Source organism: Pectinophora gossypiella, chromosome Z, assembly GCF_024362695.1.
Source record: "Pectinophora gossypiella chromosome Z, ilPecGoss1.1, whole genome shotgun sequence".
Classification (NCBI taxonomy): domain Eukaryota; kingdom Metazoa; phylum Arthropoda; class Insecta; order Lepidoptera; family Gelechiidae; genus Pectinophora; species Pectinophora gossypiella.
Genome location: NC_065433.1, coordinates 6365712 through 6384159, shown reverse-complemented (window position 1 = coordinate 6384159; position 18448 = coordinate 6365712). Strand labels below are relative to the sequence as shown.

The 18448-nt window shown below is 38.6% G+C and overlaps 1 protein-coding gene across 1 annotated transcript in view; it reads right to left on the bottom strand.

The window, feature by feature from the left end:
* Nucleotides 1-18448, bottom strand: part of LOC126380059 (otoferlin-like) — a 155996-nt gene that overhangs the window by 29276 nt on the left and 108272 nt on the right. Inside the window, exons 6-7 of the mRNA XM_050029233.1 lie at nucleotides 17801-17987; nucleotides 7887-7949 (exon numbers count right to left, since the gene is read on the bottom strand). Coding sequence (XP_049885190.1) covers nucleotides 7887-7949; nucleotides 17801-17987 — 250 coding nt within the window. The remainder of the gene's footprint in view (nucleotides 1-7886; nucleotides 7950-17800; nucleotides 17988-18448) is intronic.

Below are 18448 nucleotides of genomic sequence, written 5' to 3'. Positions count from 1 at the left end.
AGGTGCCAAATATTTGATTTTAAGAAATAAAAACAATCTGAATGGAATTTTATAGATTTTTATTTAATAATTCTACTTAATCACCTGAAAAAGATCCGTAAAAGATCCGCGTGAAAAGTAACGGACACGGATACAGATACGGATTTTTCTTTTATCTCGGATTTCCGCGGATACGGATATTCGGAACATCACTAATATAAATACCTAATAATTTCATTTCTTACTTTTTTTAGGGTCTATATCCTAACCGCGTAGTGCTCAGTAAATGTCAAAATTTTCAGACGCTTTTCAGTTTTTGGATCAGTAGTCTGCTTTGGCACATAAAATACATATTCTCACAACATAAGAAAAATTCAGTGTACCTCAAAAACTATATAGATGGCGCTGCACAGATTTTCCTTCGTTTAACCTTCTAATTTCATGGATAACAGACATGCATTTTTGTCCGGCCAACTAGTTAATGCCATCTGCGGCAAATCTACAATAAGTCACGTCAAAAAAAAGACATATGCACCTCTTATCTTTGTTTTTGGGTGTAAAATGATGTAATTTTTTATTACACCCCACAATTACATCTTTCACCCATTATTATTCCCATCAAAATAAAGAGAAGCAATATAGGTAGCAACATGATTCATACATAATGTGATCCAAATATCAAGCAAAAAAAAAAGTTTTAATGTGATAATTAGCTCTTTTCTCATTACTCGGATACATAATTATTCCAAAATACAATGTTTTTTTTTTGACGTGACTTAATGTAGATTTGCCGCTGATGGCATTAACTACTTGGCCGGACAAATGGGGAGCGCTGAAGGCTCTCACCCGGTACAACGTTTAAGACAACAGGCCTGAGGGTGCCCAGTTGGGCGCGAACCTCGGCTGAGGGCGTCGTCTGAGAGGAAAAATATTTGAAAGAATTAATCGATGAGCGCTGAATGAGGGAAATCGTCGACCACGCCGGCGGGGTCGGTATCGGGGTCCTGAAGTGTTTGGTGTCGCGAGCTGATTGGCTGCCTCTATGGCTAGAGTAATCGGGTCGTCGGGATCGTATATTACGTCCTTCGGACGCCGATACCTTTCAGTAACACATTAAAGCTGTACAACGCATTCTGTATTGTTTTTGGTGCCTGGAAAGTCCCTCATTCGAAGAGTCTATGGTTTATACGGGCTAACTGTGAAGTATTATGGTTATTTAAGTATACACAGTGAAAGTGTTGAATATTATCTCGAGCGAAGTTATCGCTGTGCAGACAACTGGCAGCGGTTCAAATCACTTGTTCATTATCAGCTCCCGCTTTGACTTGAAGAACTTTGGTAGCTGCTCCACGAGTACTATCAAACTATCAAGTTGCATACACTATGCAATCCTGCTATATTCATGGTTTCAACAACAACAGATTACCTAAATTTTAGATAGACGACTAGGATGACAACGTGATGTATGAAACAATCCCAGTGCACCTAAAATCACAAAAAATCATGGTTGGATAACCCTAACATTTTGCAACGACGGACTTTTTCAAACGTGAAAGTCAAAAACTCCTGTGTTTCAAAGCGGCCCAATAGTACCACGAAATGCCGAGAAAAATCAACTGACAAATAAAATTGACACGTTTAAAAAATGGTGTTAGAAAGCGTGGAGGCTTGCATATTTCTGCTATGAAAATTTTTGCGGCTCGTGTGGCTCCCGTGTCCAATTTCGAGACACAGTCGGGTCATGGAGTAATAAAAGCTATTAGCAATTAGCTGGGCGTGCGCTGCTGCATTTGGTTGCCATTTTCACAAGCGACGCTTGCAACGAGCTTCGGCTCATACGTAATTGAAACATCACTAATTGGCTCATTACTAAAACTCAGTTAGGTACATCTAACATCAACCTCCTATCATACTTGCTGACTAATGAGGGCTTTTTTTAATTTTAATCCTAGCTGCTGGATAGATGCCGATAAACTTTGTAGATTACTGCAAGGAACGGAACGTTATATTATTTATGACCATCTTTTAAAACGAAACGAATTTGTCCCAATGATTATGTTTTGAAAATAAAAATAAAATAACGAAGAAAGAAAACCGAATCTTATCAGAATGTCACGAGAAAATGAGAATAAGAAAATAAATCCTTGTCTAGTTTATTTATTTCTTAAATTAAATGAAAGTTTTTTTCTATTCTTGGCAACTTGGCAATGGCCTATAAGAATGTAGAATAAGAATAAAATAAATTTATTGCCAGTAACAATTTACATTTGCTATATAAACTAAGTAATTATGAATATTGCGAATACGGGCAAAAGGAAATGGCTCAGCTTGTGCTGCCATGGAGCCAGTTGGTAGTTGGTTAAGCGCCATCTAACGAGTTCTTGAGAACTACTATTTTTAATTCTAAAAAAGAAAATGCCTTTCTTTATTGATCCTACATATTATTATATATTATCCCTCAATTCACGTGTTAAGTATTTTAGCCAGTTTCAGTCGCCTTCTGTCCGAAAGCCTGCGAGACTGAAGATTTAACGTGCGCGGGCATTTAATATAAACAGAATATACGAGTAGCTGGAATAGCACCACAGTAACAGCACATGATAGTAATAGTTTGCGGCTTTATGCTGACTATACTAAGGAAGCACCTCATTCAAGTTTGCGGCAAGTCTCCCGGGGACAGACCTCCGTACTTCGTAGAACTTTCAAACTTCCAGCTTATTGACGACCCAAGACTCGTAATTGAAATCGAAATCTTTTTCGATAGTTCGGTTCCCTAGAAACGTATCCTAATTTTGAGTGAGACCGACTGCGCTGCGGCTACGCGACGCCAGCGCCGCGCACGCTCGGCGTTCGACAGCCGGTCGATGTTGCGCGGACGCTGGCACGACGACGACGCCCGAAAGACGCTAGTGTAGAGGGTCTCTAACATTTATATCTACTTATAAACATAAGCCGGGACCTACGGCTTAACGTGCCCTCCGAAGCACGGAATTAACTTATTTTTTCAGGCAATCAGGTGATTCAAGCCTGTAAAGTCCTTACCAAACAAAGGACAGTCTCACAAAGTGATTTCGACAATTTCCCCATCGGGAATCGGACCCGGACCTCCAGATCGTGAGCCTAACGCTCTAATCACTAGACCACGGAGGCTGTTCAGAGCTCCTTATCCACGCCTTTTTTGAATTAATTCCAGACATAGTCGAGAATAGTTTAAACCTACACTTTGCCTTGATAGGTAGGTACTCGTGATATTGTCGTATGTTACTAGAAATTGTCTTGAGTCTCTTCCGCTCCACTCAAATCCCCTGATACCTACCTTCTTGTGTCCGATGGATGTAATATAATGCTATACTGTCGACCCTATTACGCTTACCACAGAGTTGGTGAATTATCTCGCATTAGCATTGTTGGCGTCAGATCTGGCAACCCCCGTTGCCTAGGTATTGTTGATGTTATGGCGCTTAGCAACGGGGGTGTAAGTTAGGTTTTTTACATTATTATAATTTTGTGATCTTTTACTCTTTATTATACATTAATACTGAGTTGGTCATCTTTCATTTCGCTCGCTAATATCGTATCTGGCAACCCCCGTTGCCTAGGTATTGTTGATTGTATGGCGCTTAGCAACGGGGGTGTAAGTTAGGTTTTTTACATTATTATAATTTTGTGATCTTTTACTCTTTATTATACATTAATACTGAGTTGGTCATCTTTCATTTCGCTCGCTAATATCGTGGTCCTTCGAGTCAATTTATTTATACACCAGTTTCTTTTCAAAATTCAAAATTTTTTCTGCGGCCCAAGCTTCTCTCAAAATACGGTTTGCACCAACAAAGGCCGTCCCATTGTCCGACAGGATCTTGACGGGGCATCCACGGCGAGCAATAAATCTTCGAAGAGCCATTATAGCGCCACGATATCAGCGAGCGAAATGAAAGATGACCAACTCAGTATTAATGTATAATAAAGAGTAAAAGATCACAAAATTATAATAATGTAAAAAAAACCTAACTTACACCCCCGTTGCTAAGCGCCATAAAAACAACAATACCTAGGCAACGGGGGTTGCCAGATCTGACGCCAACAAGCATAATTATCTACTCCTGGCTTGGCGTACACAATGTGTTCAGTAATTAATGGTCAAACCAAAATGTCTGTTAAAGCCATTGATTTACGACCAGGATCTTGAAGTTTTCTATGCCTAACACAGGGAACGCCGGTTCGAACCCCGGTATCGGACTTGTTGTACCAATGAGTTATTAATTTATCATAAGTGCAGTTTTCCCTAACACAGTTCTCTCGACCATTATAGATGGCGATACGGCTTACCATCTATCACACTGGACTAAAGTTCGGAGAGGTGTACCTACTTAGTTCATCTTGCGATGGATGAACCGCTTACTACCCCAATTGTGTTTGCATTTTCAATGCCGTTCATCTAAATATCATATATGAAGTATTTTTTATTTAAAATAAGTTTGCTTTAAAATAAGCACGGGCGTACGCTCCGGAGGTCCCGGGTTAGAATCCCGGTGGGGACATATCACAAAAATCACTTTGTGATCCCTAGTTTGGTTACGTAATTAAAGGCCGATCACCTGATTTTCCGAAAGTAAGACGATCCGTGCTTCGGAAGGCACGTTAAGCCGTTGGTCCCGGTTACTACTTATTAACGTAAGTACGTAGTCGTTACATGAGTTTTGTCAGGGGGCTTTGCCGGCTCAATAGTAACCCTGTCACCAGGGTTGATGAGGTTGGTAATCCACCTCACAACCCACACGATAGAAGAAGAAAAAGTTTGCGTTTGATCACACCCCTAAAGTAAGTGTCGACCCAAAGGGGGTGAGGTCTGCGCCAGATACGATTGGTGCGGGGCGGAGAGTTACCGTACTACACGTACTATTCTTTTTTATTTAATTAAACATTGGCCCCGATTCCTGGACACACCGCCTAATTTTATTTTAAGTTATATCCGTCATTTTCATATCCGTCGAAAAGGAAAGGGACGGATGATTCACAGCTCTTAATTTTAGGAAGAATGAGTAAATTAATGTGTCGGGTTATTGACTGATGTAAAATTTTTTATGACTGATGTAAGATTCTGAGTTTACATCAAGTGGAATGTTCTGTCGCAAACGTATACAATTGAAAATTAATTTAAAAACAACACAAAAATCATGATATTCGCGATGGGCAAATCCATTTCATAACACCTCAAAATCATGCTCTAAATCATCTTAAGTCCTTGCAATGTTGGAGATACCAATTTAATGGTATCACTCATATGACACTTACGCCATCGTTCCCCGATACCGACCCCGCCGGCGTGGTCGACGATTTCCCTCATTCAGCGCTTATCGCTATCGACCCACTAGGGTCGATTAATTCTTTCAAATATTTTTCCTCTCAGACGACGCCCTGAGCCGAGGTTCGCGCTCAACTGGGCACCCTCAGGCCTGTTGTCTTAAACGTTGTACTGGGTGAGAGCCTTCAGCGCTCCCCATTTGTCCGGCCAAGTAGTTAATGCCATCTGCGGCAAATCTACAATAAGTCACGTCAAAAAAAAAAAAATCTTACGTCATCAAACGGCTACCCCGGCTACCCCGTATGGCCGCTTTTGTTGTACAGTCATGAGCAATATAATGTACCCACTTTAGGACTCTGTCGCACTAACATATTTGACATTTAGTGAGAGTTACAGTTCAATTTGTCAAAAAAGTTAATGTGACATAGTACCAAAGTGTATACATATTAATGCTCGTGACCGTACTACGCCACAAGCCACGCTCTTGCTTTTAACATGAACAAGAAATCGCCAGGGCTGGTACAGAGAGTTTTTATTACGTGTCTTTGCTGAGAGCCTTTTAAAATAAATACCTACATTATTACATTTCTGTGCTTTTTTACGTATACATTATAAGTAGGTAAGTACTGCGCACTTTTGTTTGGCAAATATTTTATATTAAATTATAATTAGAACTTCAAGATAAGATTTAAGAGAGGTTGAGGTTACAGAATCCGATTCCAACGTTTTAGCAATTTTGCTGAGATACATACATATAGGTAATGAGGCTTTTGATTATAGCCCCTTGGAGTAGGTAGACACCGAAAGAAAGATTGATGTGGTTAGGCCTACACTCGTATCATCTCGCATTTACTCCACTACGATAAACTGCCTCTCCGTAGTATCCCTAGGTCACAGACACATTATTATGACGCTCTGAGGGTTTAAAAAGGCCACAATGGTAACATGTACCTTTCTGAGCTTCAATAAATACAGTAAATACTTATGTAGGAAATCTAAAAATATAAAATAAGAAACTGACTGACTGACATATCAACGCACAGCCTAAACGGCTAAACGTAGGCACTTGAAATTTGGAAGGGACGTAGCTTAGGTACCGTAGAGGTGCACTAAGAAAGGAATTCCCGAAATTCCCGCGGGCACGGGAATTAGTGGGAAAATCCTTTTGTATGAAAAATCTAAACCGCTTAAGTTAGACGTATGAAATTTGGCATGCAGGTACCTTAGTAAACTTAAAGCTTAGTTGCAATAGGATATTGCAAAATTCCCACGGGAACGAGAGTATGCGGAAAAAAACATTTGTATGAAAAAATGTAAACCGCGTGATAAGATACACGCCACGCGGACAAAGTCGCGGGCAAAAACTAGTACTTACAGTAAATACTTATGTAGGAAAGTTAGAATATTATGGAAGGATAATGAATGGGAATTTGATTGTTTATGGTATGAAAGGAGGATGGTTAATTAATGGGACGTAAGGCAGTTTTAAAAAGTAAGAAAGGGGAGTCTTTGTTGCGATGTCGGTCAGGTTAGAGGATTTTGTTAAAATATACGCAGTGAAGATATTTAATAAGGAGTAAAGATTTCTGTCTCCCACACTTATATTAGGCACCTACTCCTTCTGCACCACTACACCTAAACCGCCTCCTCGTTTTCATGTTTCCATGTTGTACTACTATATTATTCTACCTAAGTAATTACCCACCTAAGCTACCACTTATTGCTATTTACAGAATTTTGAGAAAAACATCCCTTTAGTTTTGAAACTTAAAAATAGGCATCTCTTGGAATTTTCCGCTTCAAATGGTTACTTGTAAGTGAAATACGCATTTCACCTAGACCACCTCTCCGCCTTTACGTTTCCATATTACCGTGTAAGTATATCTAAATATTGCTTTTTATAGAATTATGAAACATTTTAAGCCCCTACAACGTAGCTTTATAGTGAACAGCATGTAAGCGCCATTTTGAAAATTATCATTTTTGAATGAATTCTTTCAATTTACTACTTTTACTAATTTGCTACTTTTGTCAAAGGGCTGGTTTAGCTGTTTTCCCCAATTTTCCAAGTAGTTAATGCCGCCTGCGGCAAATCTACAATAAGTCACGTCAAAAAAAAGGTTTAGCAGCTGTTCAAAGGGGACACACTGCCAGTCTTTTGGGCACTTTGCCTCGGTGTGATGCTTTGGAGTTTTTCTATTTGTACATAACTGTATGTTGTTTTGTGTTTAATAAATAAATTTCTTTCAATTAATTTTATTCCGGGCAAAAATTGACACCACTAACTTTGGCCTCATTGGAAGTAGGTAGCTAGTCCATTGTGAGGATATGTTAACAAAAATCACATCTGCATGTGATTTTTCAAAAAGGCGCTTAGTATGTGGTTTTTATTTAAAGTGAACATAGTTTTGAGAATTCAAAAATCTTTTAAGTATTTTTCCATTTCAAATGGTACTACGTGAAACCTGAGCTCAAATAAATACGGTAGGTAAATAAATAATTATATTTTTTCGCCTTGCACACCATGAGCTCTCGAAAAGTTTTTAAGTATTACGCGATCGTAAAAATAAGTCATTTTATGAGTAATATTTATTTAACTTACCGACAACGTTATTATTTTGTCGAACAGCATAATCGGCGGCATGTGGAAATCGAAGACGAAATACTGTGGACAAACAAAACAACATGTTTAAAAATCCGGCCAAGTGCGAGTCGAGCTCACGCACGAAGGGTTCCGTAGCATTGACTAAGAAAACAACAGTAGGTACGTACAGTCATGAGCAATATCATGTACCCACTTTAGAACCCTGTCGCACTATCATATTTGACATTTAATGATACTTACGGTTAGTTTGTCAAAAAAGTTAAATGTGACATGGTTTCAAAGTGTATACATATTAATACTCGTGACCGTACACTCATATTGTAATAATTTTGACATTAAGGAAAAATATGCAAAAAAGTGGCGTTATTGTAACCCCTCCCTTTTTTGGAACCCCCTTACATATTTATTTTATTTTATTTTATTATTAAAATACAACTGAGTATTTTGTGAATTATTGTTACAATTACCTAAGTACCCGTTGGTTGCCATTAGTGCTATTTAAAAAGGGTAAAAATATCGCGTTTGTTGTGTGGGAGCCCCCTTAAATAGTTATTTTATTCTGTTAGTATTTGTTGTTATTAAAAAATACATAATTTGTTAAAAATCAACTGTACGTATAGCTATCGTGTGTTTTTAAGATACAACCTGGTGGCAGACAGACGGACAGACAGCCATGTCTTAGTAATAGGGTCCCGTTTTGACCCTTTGAGTATGGAACCCTAAAAACTATCTCCATCGGCCCGCAGTGGAGCAGCGTGTTGGAGTATGCTCCAAATGACTGTACCCCGTATAATCAATCTTTAGGCTTTACCAAAACAGGGTGAAGCGTAAGGAGTAGGTATTTCATAAAAGGAGGAACGAATGCTAGCCGTCTCATTGCCTTGCCAGCTATTGTAGTGCAGAACAATGGCTTCAGCTGACCGTCCAATTTTCACTACACCAGCGGGATACGACAAAACACAATAGACTGACTTTCCTGACGACATTCGTAATTAATATTCTCAGAAAAAACAAACTGATTTTAACAATTAGTTACCGGGTGTGGATCTCAGCGCTCCCCATTTGTTCGGGTAAGTAGTGAATGCAATAAAAGGATATTTCAACGGCTGAGCAGAGCCACAACTTGTGGCCCACAAGTAATCAGAAAACAACATGCAGCCACTTTTAAAGAAAAATTATTATTTAAAGTTTACGTAAAGTCACACCCCGGATACTACGACATACAAAAATATCATTTTTATACCTACTTAACCTTACCGCGTAAGTGCGAACGGGACAGACATTTCGCGCAGAGGGGGTGAGGCAAATCCACCTCGGCGCCCGATACGGCGACGGCGGGGGCGGGGAGTTACCGTTCTAGGCGCAATATTATTCTTTATTCCATTGGTAAGTTTACTTACATCTACATAAATGCAACATAGTAGATACGGCATTAGATCGCATTCATGAAGTGTCCATCCGTCTGACTTGGATAGAGGTACAGGTAGCTACAATTAAGCTACTGGGATTAATGCCATCCATCTTAATATTAGTGAGTTGTGACTGCGGGTCCCGAGATAACTGACAGTAATTACGAATGGATCGCGACGTTTGTTTATCTGTCCCACGTTGAAAGAAAACCAGGTATGCTCAATCCTGTGACAAGCCGCCATTGCTAGCCCCTTGACGGTATCTCTAACAAAGACGTAAATTTTATTTCTGAAAATTAAAATGTTTAATTACTATTACTTGTCACATATATAAAAAACATTAAGTCTTCAACTAAAACTTAAAAATTTCCTTCCTAATAATAAAATAAATAACATTGATTGTGGGTAATTTATTTTTTACGAAATGGCAACGCAGAGTGGGATGACGAGTGTTGGAGGCGATGGTCGCTCCGGTAAATAAAACCTCTTCGATATGTTAAAGTGGACTGTATTAGAATTAAGAACTAGGAAATATTTACATAAAGTTAAGAGATATAAGAAAACGTGCCTCGTCGGCAAAGTCCGTGGCGTAAAGGTCCTGTAATATTGCCATAGGACAAAATATTACAGTAAAAATAATATAGACCTTGATGTTGCCAACAACGAGAGCTGGGCTAACCTTGAAATGTTAGCTGTCTTGAAATGTGGGTTTCCTCACGATGTTTTCCTTCACCGCTGAGCATGTGATCTTGCAACCCAACCCCATCAACCTGGTGTCAGGGTTATTACTGAGCCGCCATAGGCCTCTGACATGACTCATGTAACGACCACTAACTTACATCAGTAAGTAATAGCGGGGACCAACGGCTTAACGTGCCTTCCGAAGGACGGATCATCTTACTTTTTGGACAATCAGGTGATCAGCCTGTAATGTCCTAACCAAACTAGGGATCACAAAGTGATTTTTGTGATTTGTCCCCACCGGGATTCGAACCCCGGGACCTCCGGATCGTGATCACAACGCTTAACCACTGGACCACGGAGCATGTGATAATCATTTAGGATCAAAATATGAATTCGAAAAAAATCCACAATCATTGATTTAGGCCTGTGCTGGATTCGAACCTGCGACAAGCGTTCTACAAACTGGACTACCACGGCTTTCTTCTCCTTCCTCAAGCTAATGTATTGTTATATTAATTGTAGAAGCTTTCAAGGGTTCGCGTTGGGCTTATTATAGACGCAGACCTCATGTCACAGTCATCTCACCCCTACACAATTAAATGCCTACTACACTATATAGATAGTGCTGAGCTTAGTGGTGAACCATAGAATAATCTGGCGAACACAATACATCGTACAGGTAGCAGAGACAAAAGCCCTGAGTTGATTTTTACGTCTTCGGAATCATTAGCAGCTGAACGCATTATATCTATGTTCTTTTCTTCTATAAGAATTAACCTATGTACCATTTCCGTCTGTCTGTCTTCAATGACTTAAAATTAATTTTAAGCTTCTCATTTGTTTTTAATTTAGTGTCTACAACTGTATAAATGCAAGGTACAACAACGCTGTGTCATCCCGGGGGGGAATGACCTATAATACAGGTTTCCACCTAGTATAGGCATCGGCCCTCCACAAAGATATGTTGTACTGTGTTAACTTTAAGTCAATTGTTACGGTATTTGTCTTTTTGTGGATTCTAATATACTTTACTCTTAACTACACGTTACAAAAATGCTTCGAATAGTATTAGCGGGTTATTTAACTAAGTACTAAGTAATGTCGGTTCTTACTTTTTTCGTTCTCTCGGTACGTAGATGGTTGACATCGCTGTCTCTAAAAATCTTTAATAATATATGCAGGGTTATTTATTCGAAACGTTGCCAAAATCCACTCAACAAGTGACACACGTAAAGTGCTAAAGTGGCTCCATCATCCCACAATAAAGGATAGTCTTATCATAAACTAAAATGTTAAAGTTATAATACGTCCTTTTGAGGTACTTATCCAACGTAATTTTTAAAATCCAAAGCAGTTGGAACTTTGTAAAGACTGAGAAAATATATAAATCGGTGAGATACAATTTATTTATACTTCTGTTATGAAGACACGAGTTGGCTTACAACCGAGCGCTTAGATGCACGTTTCTAGTTTCAATATGAAAATTGTCTGAAACGATATCAAGCCGACAGCATTCCACCTGGTCCGAGGCTTCTCCTGCAGAGAGCGGTAGAATTTGCTGTTTCAGAATTGGCTTGCACAGCCATGAAAAAAGGTGCATCAATTCGTGACAATGATAGTCAAGAATTGTCTGAAGCAGACGTATGAGGCGTATGATGAAGATGATGATGGAAATTAAACCTACACTTTGTCTCAATGAAATCCTTAAAATGTTTGCATGTTTCTTTCGTCGATCCGTTACGTAAAGGAACAAAGAGAATGTTAATAGAAATTATTTTCATTTAAAGAAACATGTCTTTGGGGAGATGAAAAACAAACTTTGTTTGGATATTGTTATTGAATGCGTAGGCAGACAAAGTTGACTGTAATTTTGCAAGGTTGTTATAAAATTATTTAAATATGAACCTGTAGTACCTACAGTTAAATCCCGTTTTTAGTTAAAACGCTTTTTTCGATTGTTAAAACAAGTTTTACTAAAAATCCTGTGTTAAAACTAAAATTTCCGGGTTAAAACATTGAATTTTGGATAGAACCAGTTCTAACTTTGAAGTTTAGTTCAGACCAGCATTCGAGTTTGTTTTCGTGTTGATTGACTTTTTTGACGATTGTTTACCTTTTCAAGTGAGACTATACGTATTGTGAGAATACGTTTCCAGGGATACCTACGTCATAATAAGTTACTGGGAAGTGGAATACTTCCTTAGTATCCTTTAAATCTCGGCTATCCAAGTTTCGTTTATTACGTAAACTAGCTAGTTTACGAAACGGGCGGGTCGCTACCCGCCCCGGTTTCGCTCGGGTGCAATGCTGAGGAAAAAATGAAATTATTTACGACATCACATTAAAACCTCAAAAATAACAGTATTTCTCCACAATGTAATGGATGTTATTATAAACCTTCCTCTTGAATTACTCTATCTATTAAAGAAAACCGCATCAAAATCCGTTGCATAGTTTTAAAGATTTAAGCGTACATAGGGATATAGGGACAGAAAAAGCGACTTTGTTTTATACTATGTAGAGATAAGTAGTCTTTATTATTCATTCGATTTGCTCAGACTCTGAGCGTCACCTGTATCAAGACGAATGGAGTAGGATATTCCCACTGCGGATCATGCTGCGAATGTATAAATGTTGTGACATTGATGGTCAATCTAGTAGATAAAGGTTTTAGTTACTATGGTAACATAATTTTGCTGATTCCAGTACATACCATCTCATTTTATTTTAAGTTATACCTGTCATTTTCTTATCCGACGAAAAGGAAAGGGACGGGTAACCGACATGCATAAAATTATATAACACACGGCAATTTTAGGCACGAATTTTAAAAACCCTCCCAAATTGTTATATTAGCCAATAACCCGGCAGAATTAAGTTATCAGCCCTCGTCTAACGGGTTGCATATCAGTGACATGAATGTTTTATTCGCCCGGATTATTAATTCGTTTTAAAATTTACAGTTGACGGTTCTACGGATACGAAATTGACGGGTACTTATAACTTAAAATAATTAGGTGGTGTCTGCAGGAATCGGGGTCATTATACCTACATCAATGATTTTAACTGTATAATCCGTGACATATTTTTGTTTTAAATAAACTATTGGAAAAAACATTATTATCTCTACAAAGTTCTGACAAGTTTTATATACTTATAACAAACAAATGTTTGTACCTACCTTACTGAACCTACTTTACTTAATTTGTGATTTTTTTTTATTGTAAAATGGTAAATAACTTAGCCACTATTAGGTGGAGACTTGTAATTAGCCTTTAGTTACTGTCTGGTTATTATTTTAGAAAATGTATATATAGCCGTAAGTCTTCCTCAAAATAAATAAATAATTTAAATTTATAATGAATATAATTTAATTTATTAAACAATTATTTTGTTGGCCTCTCAACTTAACTATTCAGAAAGTAGTTGTGGATGATAATATTTTAGACCCATCAAAAACTCTACTGCGTTATTACTCAAGACACTTGGAAATTCATAGAGTTGGTCTCATTGGATTGGTCTAGGTTAATGAGGCAATTACCGGACACGCGACAGCGGGACTCTAGGGGGATTACCGTTACACGGGATTGAAGGTGCAGAAACTCGCCCAACTTTCTACTTGTAAGAAAATCTTCTGTACTTATAAAATATACCTGCATATTTTTGGGACCCTTGTTTTGTAGTTAGGAACCTACCTCACGGCGCGATCGATTGATCGACTGATTTGCGAGTTTAGCTTAGGGCACCTTAAGGTTAGTATTGAACCACGTATAGTAATAGGCGCGAAAAAACCTAAGTCTATACATGTACAAAGAGTTTGACATTTGACCATTTTTTGCTGACGTTCACACGTTACTTATCTGGGGGCACGGGAGGGCCCCCGAAAAAACGAGCAAAGCGAAGCGCAACGGCAGGGCGCTAGTAGTGTATAGCCAAGATTGTAACTCTACACGGGCTAACTATACAAACCCTAACTTTACAAATTCACACACGATAGGTAAGGTAGGATAAGTGGCTTGGACGTTTCACTACCGTCCCATGAGCCTAAGGTCTTCTTCTTCTATTTTCTTCTTACGAAAGCCCATATTTTGCCTATTGTGTATAATTTGTAAACTTAGGGTTTGTATACTTAGCCCGTGTAGAGTTTCTAGAAGCTTGGCCCTACATGAGATCTGATAACTTTTTGATATTGCGATCAATGGGATATGATCTTGTCTTGACAACATTTTACATGAAAGTGTTACATACACATACGTGAATACGGGTGAGAGCCTTCAGCGCTCCCCATTTGTCCGGCCAAGTAGTTAATGCCATCTGCGGCAAATCTACAATAAGTCACGTCAAAAAAAAAAAAATACGTGAACACGAATACCTCACTCTCACACATCCTAGCACAAAGAATTTAATTTTTTCTTCATAATTTCTATAGTTTTTGTTAGAGTATATCACCTTATTATTAAATTCTATCTTGTATTGAACCACCACTAGACTAAACCTGTGCTATAATATGTGGAGTGGAGTGAACTCCACTCAAACTGTTACGAATATTATAGCACAGGTTTTACCTATTGGAAGTGCTAGCAGTGCCTTATCTGTTAGTTCATAACAGACTTTGGTCTAATGGTGTTAAGTTGATTGGTCCAATTTGATTATTATTTTATAATTATTAACATTTCGTTATAAAGTATAGCTGGTTGTTATTTACTCTACCAAAATAGTGTATTGAGAGGAGATCGCTTAGGTAAGTACCTACGTGAATTTTATAAGATCATTTCCACGGTTTACTCTATATAACTTTATGCAAGCTTAAGCATTTCACCTGAGTTACCGCAGTGGCGACAAACGAGGCTTCGCACTACTGTAATTTGAACTCTGTTGCTATCGGTATTCAACTGTGAAAGATCAGCAAATCAATGGACCATTGTCAAATCAGCCAGATGTACGGAATCCACATATATAAAGCTTGACGCACACAGAGGTGGCACCGGGGGTTTTCCTAGGTGGGAGTATTTTTACCTCGCATAACTGCAAGGTATTCATTTCATTCGGATGGATTATAACAATACGATAGCCTCTATAGTCTAGTGGTTAGAGAGTTGGGCTTACGATCTGGAGGTCTGGGTTCGATTCCCGATGTCGGCATTGTCGAAATCACTTCGTGAGACTGTCCTTTTTATGTAAGGATATTGCAGGCTTAAATCAACTGATTGTCTGAAAAGGTAAGATTATTCCGTGCTTCGGAAAGCACGCTAAGCCGTTGGTCCTGGGGTTAGTAGCCGCAATGGAGCAGCGTGGTGGAGTATGCACAACATCCCCTCCGGGTTGATTACGGGGAGGTCTGTGCTCAGCAGTAGGACGTATATAGGTTGTTAATGATGTGTTATGTTTATGGATTATAACGATAGCAACTGTAAAAATATGTATTTTGCCGCTTGGATAGAATTGGCCTTATCTTCGATGCATCCCTAGTGACGATTCCAAACGGTTATGCGTCGGTTCAAGCGACGTTCCTAGTTGTAACAAGATAATGGTCTTTGAGCCACGCCAGCCGTTGTGGCTTCAGCCCGACTGAGGTCATTAGCTTAGAAGCTTCTACCACCTTGCAGAGTGCAACGTCTGGGCATATCAGTACGTTAGTGCCGGTTTACGTTGTACGGTTTAAGAACTGGAAAAGGCCACTTCATCAATTAAATTCAGATAGAAAATCTAAAAGGAAATCCGATAGAGCGAAGTGGAAGAGAAGTACGAAGAAGGCAGATCACACCATCAGATGGGAACAATAAATGCCAAGGAGAGAGAGGGAGGGAGAGAGAGAGAGAGAGAGAGAGAGAGAGAGAGAGAGAGAGTCTTACTATTTACTGATGTAAGTATGCAACAACGAAGCTCGAATCATCTAATCAGGTGATCAGCCTGTAATGTCCTAACCAAAGTAGGGATCACAAAGTGATTTTTGTGATATGTTCCCACCGGGATTCGAACCCGGGGCCTTCGGCTCGTGAGCCCAACGCTGGCAACTGGATCACGGAGGCCGTTACTATATTTATAGTGAGATCAAAATAATAGAAAGTATATATAATTATAATGATTGGTCGGTGTACTGCGGAACGGAAGGCGATTGGGGCAACCGCCGTTATACACACCCTATCTATGGAGTAATGAAAATGGAGGCGATTACTCCACCGACAAGAGCGCAGCTCTTAAATAAAGAGAGAGATGTATAATGAATAAGAAAATATAGATCCGTATGCGTATACGCTGATCTTGATACCAAATATCCGTATTCGGATACGCATCCACGGATAAACATTTTTAACGATTCGGCACATCGCTAGTTGACCTTTTCCGAATTTAATATGAATACGATTTAAATTATTTGGCAATTAATGCGAAGATTTAATAAAATACAATAGAATATGTTAACATTATATTTACGTACTTACAGCAAATGAAGGAAGATAATTTCGTTTCACGTTACAATTCATTCCATGTTTTGCATGGTAAAAGCTCTTTTAATAAATTTGCGCAATTTTGTTGTTGTCGTTGTTAATGACGGTGCTTTATTGTTGATTATGAGTAATCAAGTATAAGGACTGTTCATTACATATTTTTTGACACTAATTTTTAAAGCGGCTGCAACTTGTATTTTGAGGATAGATTATATAGGGTGTTAGTGATATCGCAACGAATTTTGAGGGGGATGATTCAGACCATGATTCTGAGTAGATATCAAGTGGAATTTCCCGTCGGAAAATTCATGTAATTTTTTGTGTTTCTTTTTTGTTTTGAAATTTCCACTTGATATCTACTCAGAATCATGGTCTGAGTTACGATGTCACTAACACTCTGTATTATCTGTGTTTTTATGTTGTATGAGTAGTTAAGTCTCGTAAAAAAATAGGTATCTATCTCTAATACCTATATTATCCCTATCTAGTATCAGCTAATACCTACTCTAGGATTATTTTATATCAAAAGTGGCTGCAAGTTGTACTGTAATGTAATGTAGTGAACATTAGGGTCCTATCTCACTCACAGTCAAAGGTTACCAAAATATATGCAGTTTTATAAGAATACCTCATCTGGGACCTTAGTCAAGTTCCAAGTGATTAAAATGTATGGGATTGACAGGAGATAACAAGATAAGTTTAATGAAATACATGTTTTTTTATTCTGTTGTTGTTACTCAGGTCTCACGGAATACCAGCGTCGCGGCTCACGCCGCGGCATAAGCTGAGTGAGGACCTTTTATAAGTTTCTGTGTTCGTTTTCCATGTTTCTATATAGAAAATATTTCGTGTGTGCGTTGACTTCTGATGTGATGTCATTATAATGTATATATCGTGGCCATATCATAGAATTGATCATTTCATGAAATGATCGACCATTTATATACATAATATATATATATATATATATATATATATATATATATATATATATGTAATGCGTGTCTGTGGTGTCCTAAATAATAAATGTTTCTTTCTTTCTTTCTTTCTATTTTCATTGTGTATAATTTTAAGTTGTTGTTGTAGTGCCCTTACAGGGTTCCTGTTCGTACTTTCCTTTACATTTAAGACCTCTGTAAAAACATCAGGAATGCAATAAATATCTTGTCGCATTCCCGAAATGTCAAATTGTCAACCCCATTTATTGTCATCGCTGTCACTTTTCGAAACTTGGCTAATGCCCATTTTCAACTGCATACATTTTGTTAGTGGCTCGACTTTGGTGGCTGGCGAATGGAAGTTAACGGGTGGCATCAGAATTTAAATTCAGAACGCGTTCACGAACCAAAACAAGTGAATGTAGGCTACCTACCTCATTGTAGTAGGGGCAGTTCGTGCTCTCTTTGACGCTGGTGTACTTGCGCATATCACCGATCTGCACGCACACCACAGGATCCATGTTGAGTCCAGCCAGCTGGCGGGCCTCTATCACCGTCACGCACACTTGGAAGTCAGCTGCTTTCAAAGCCGTCGGACCTCCCGTCTCCAGCACTGTGCGCCTGGTGACAAGAGACGTGATTTATCTAACAGTTTTGTTTTGTACACAGAATAGAACAAAAATTTTAAACTACAAAACTAAAACCAGACCACGGAAAAATCACGCTACAAAAAGTATGAAACAAGAAAATAGGTATATTTTCTGAAATTCTTTCGAAAAGTGATGTTTAGGATATATGGTCGTATACCATGGTAAACAAACTCTTCGGGCAGAATGCCATTCGACAACGACTATCTCCTAATCATCACTATTGTGAGAGACATGTCAGGGGCCTATAGCGGCTCAATAATAACCCTGACACCAGGGTTGATGGAGTTGGTAATCCACCTCACAACCCACACGATAGAAGAAGACTATTCGGAAGAATACATACAGACACGCAGACATACATACATAACAGTCAAACACATAACCCTCTTTTTTGCTTCACCGCAGTCGAGTAATAAAAAGAAACATAAATGT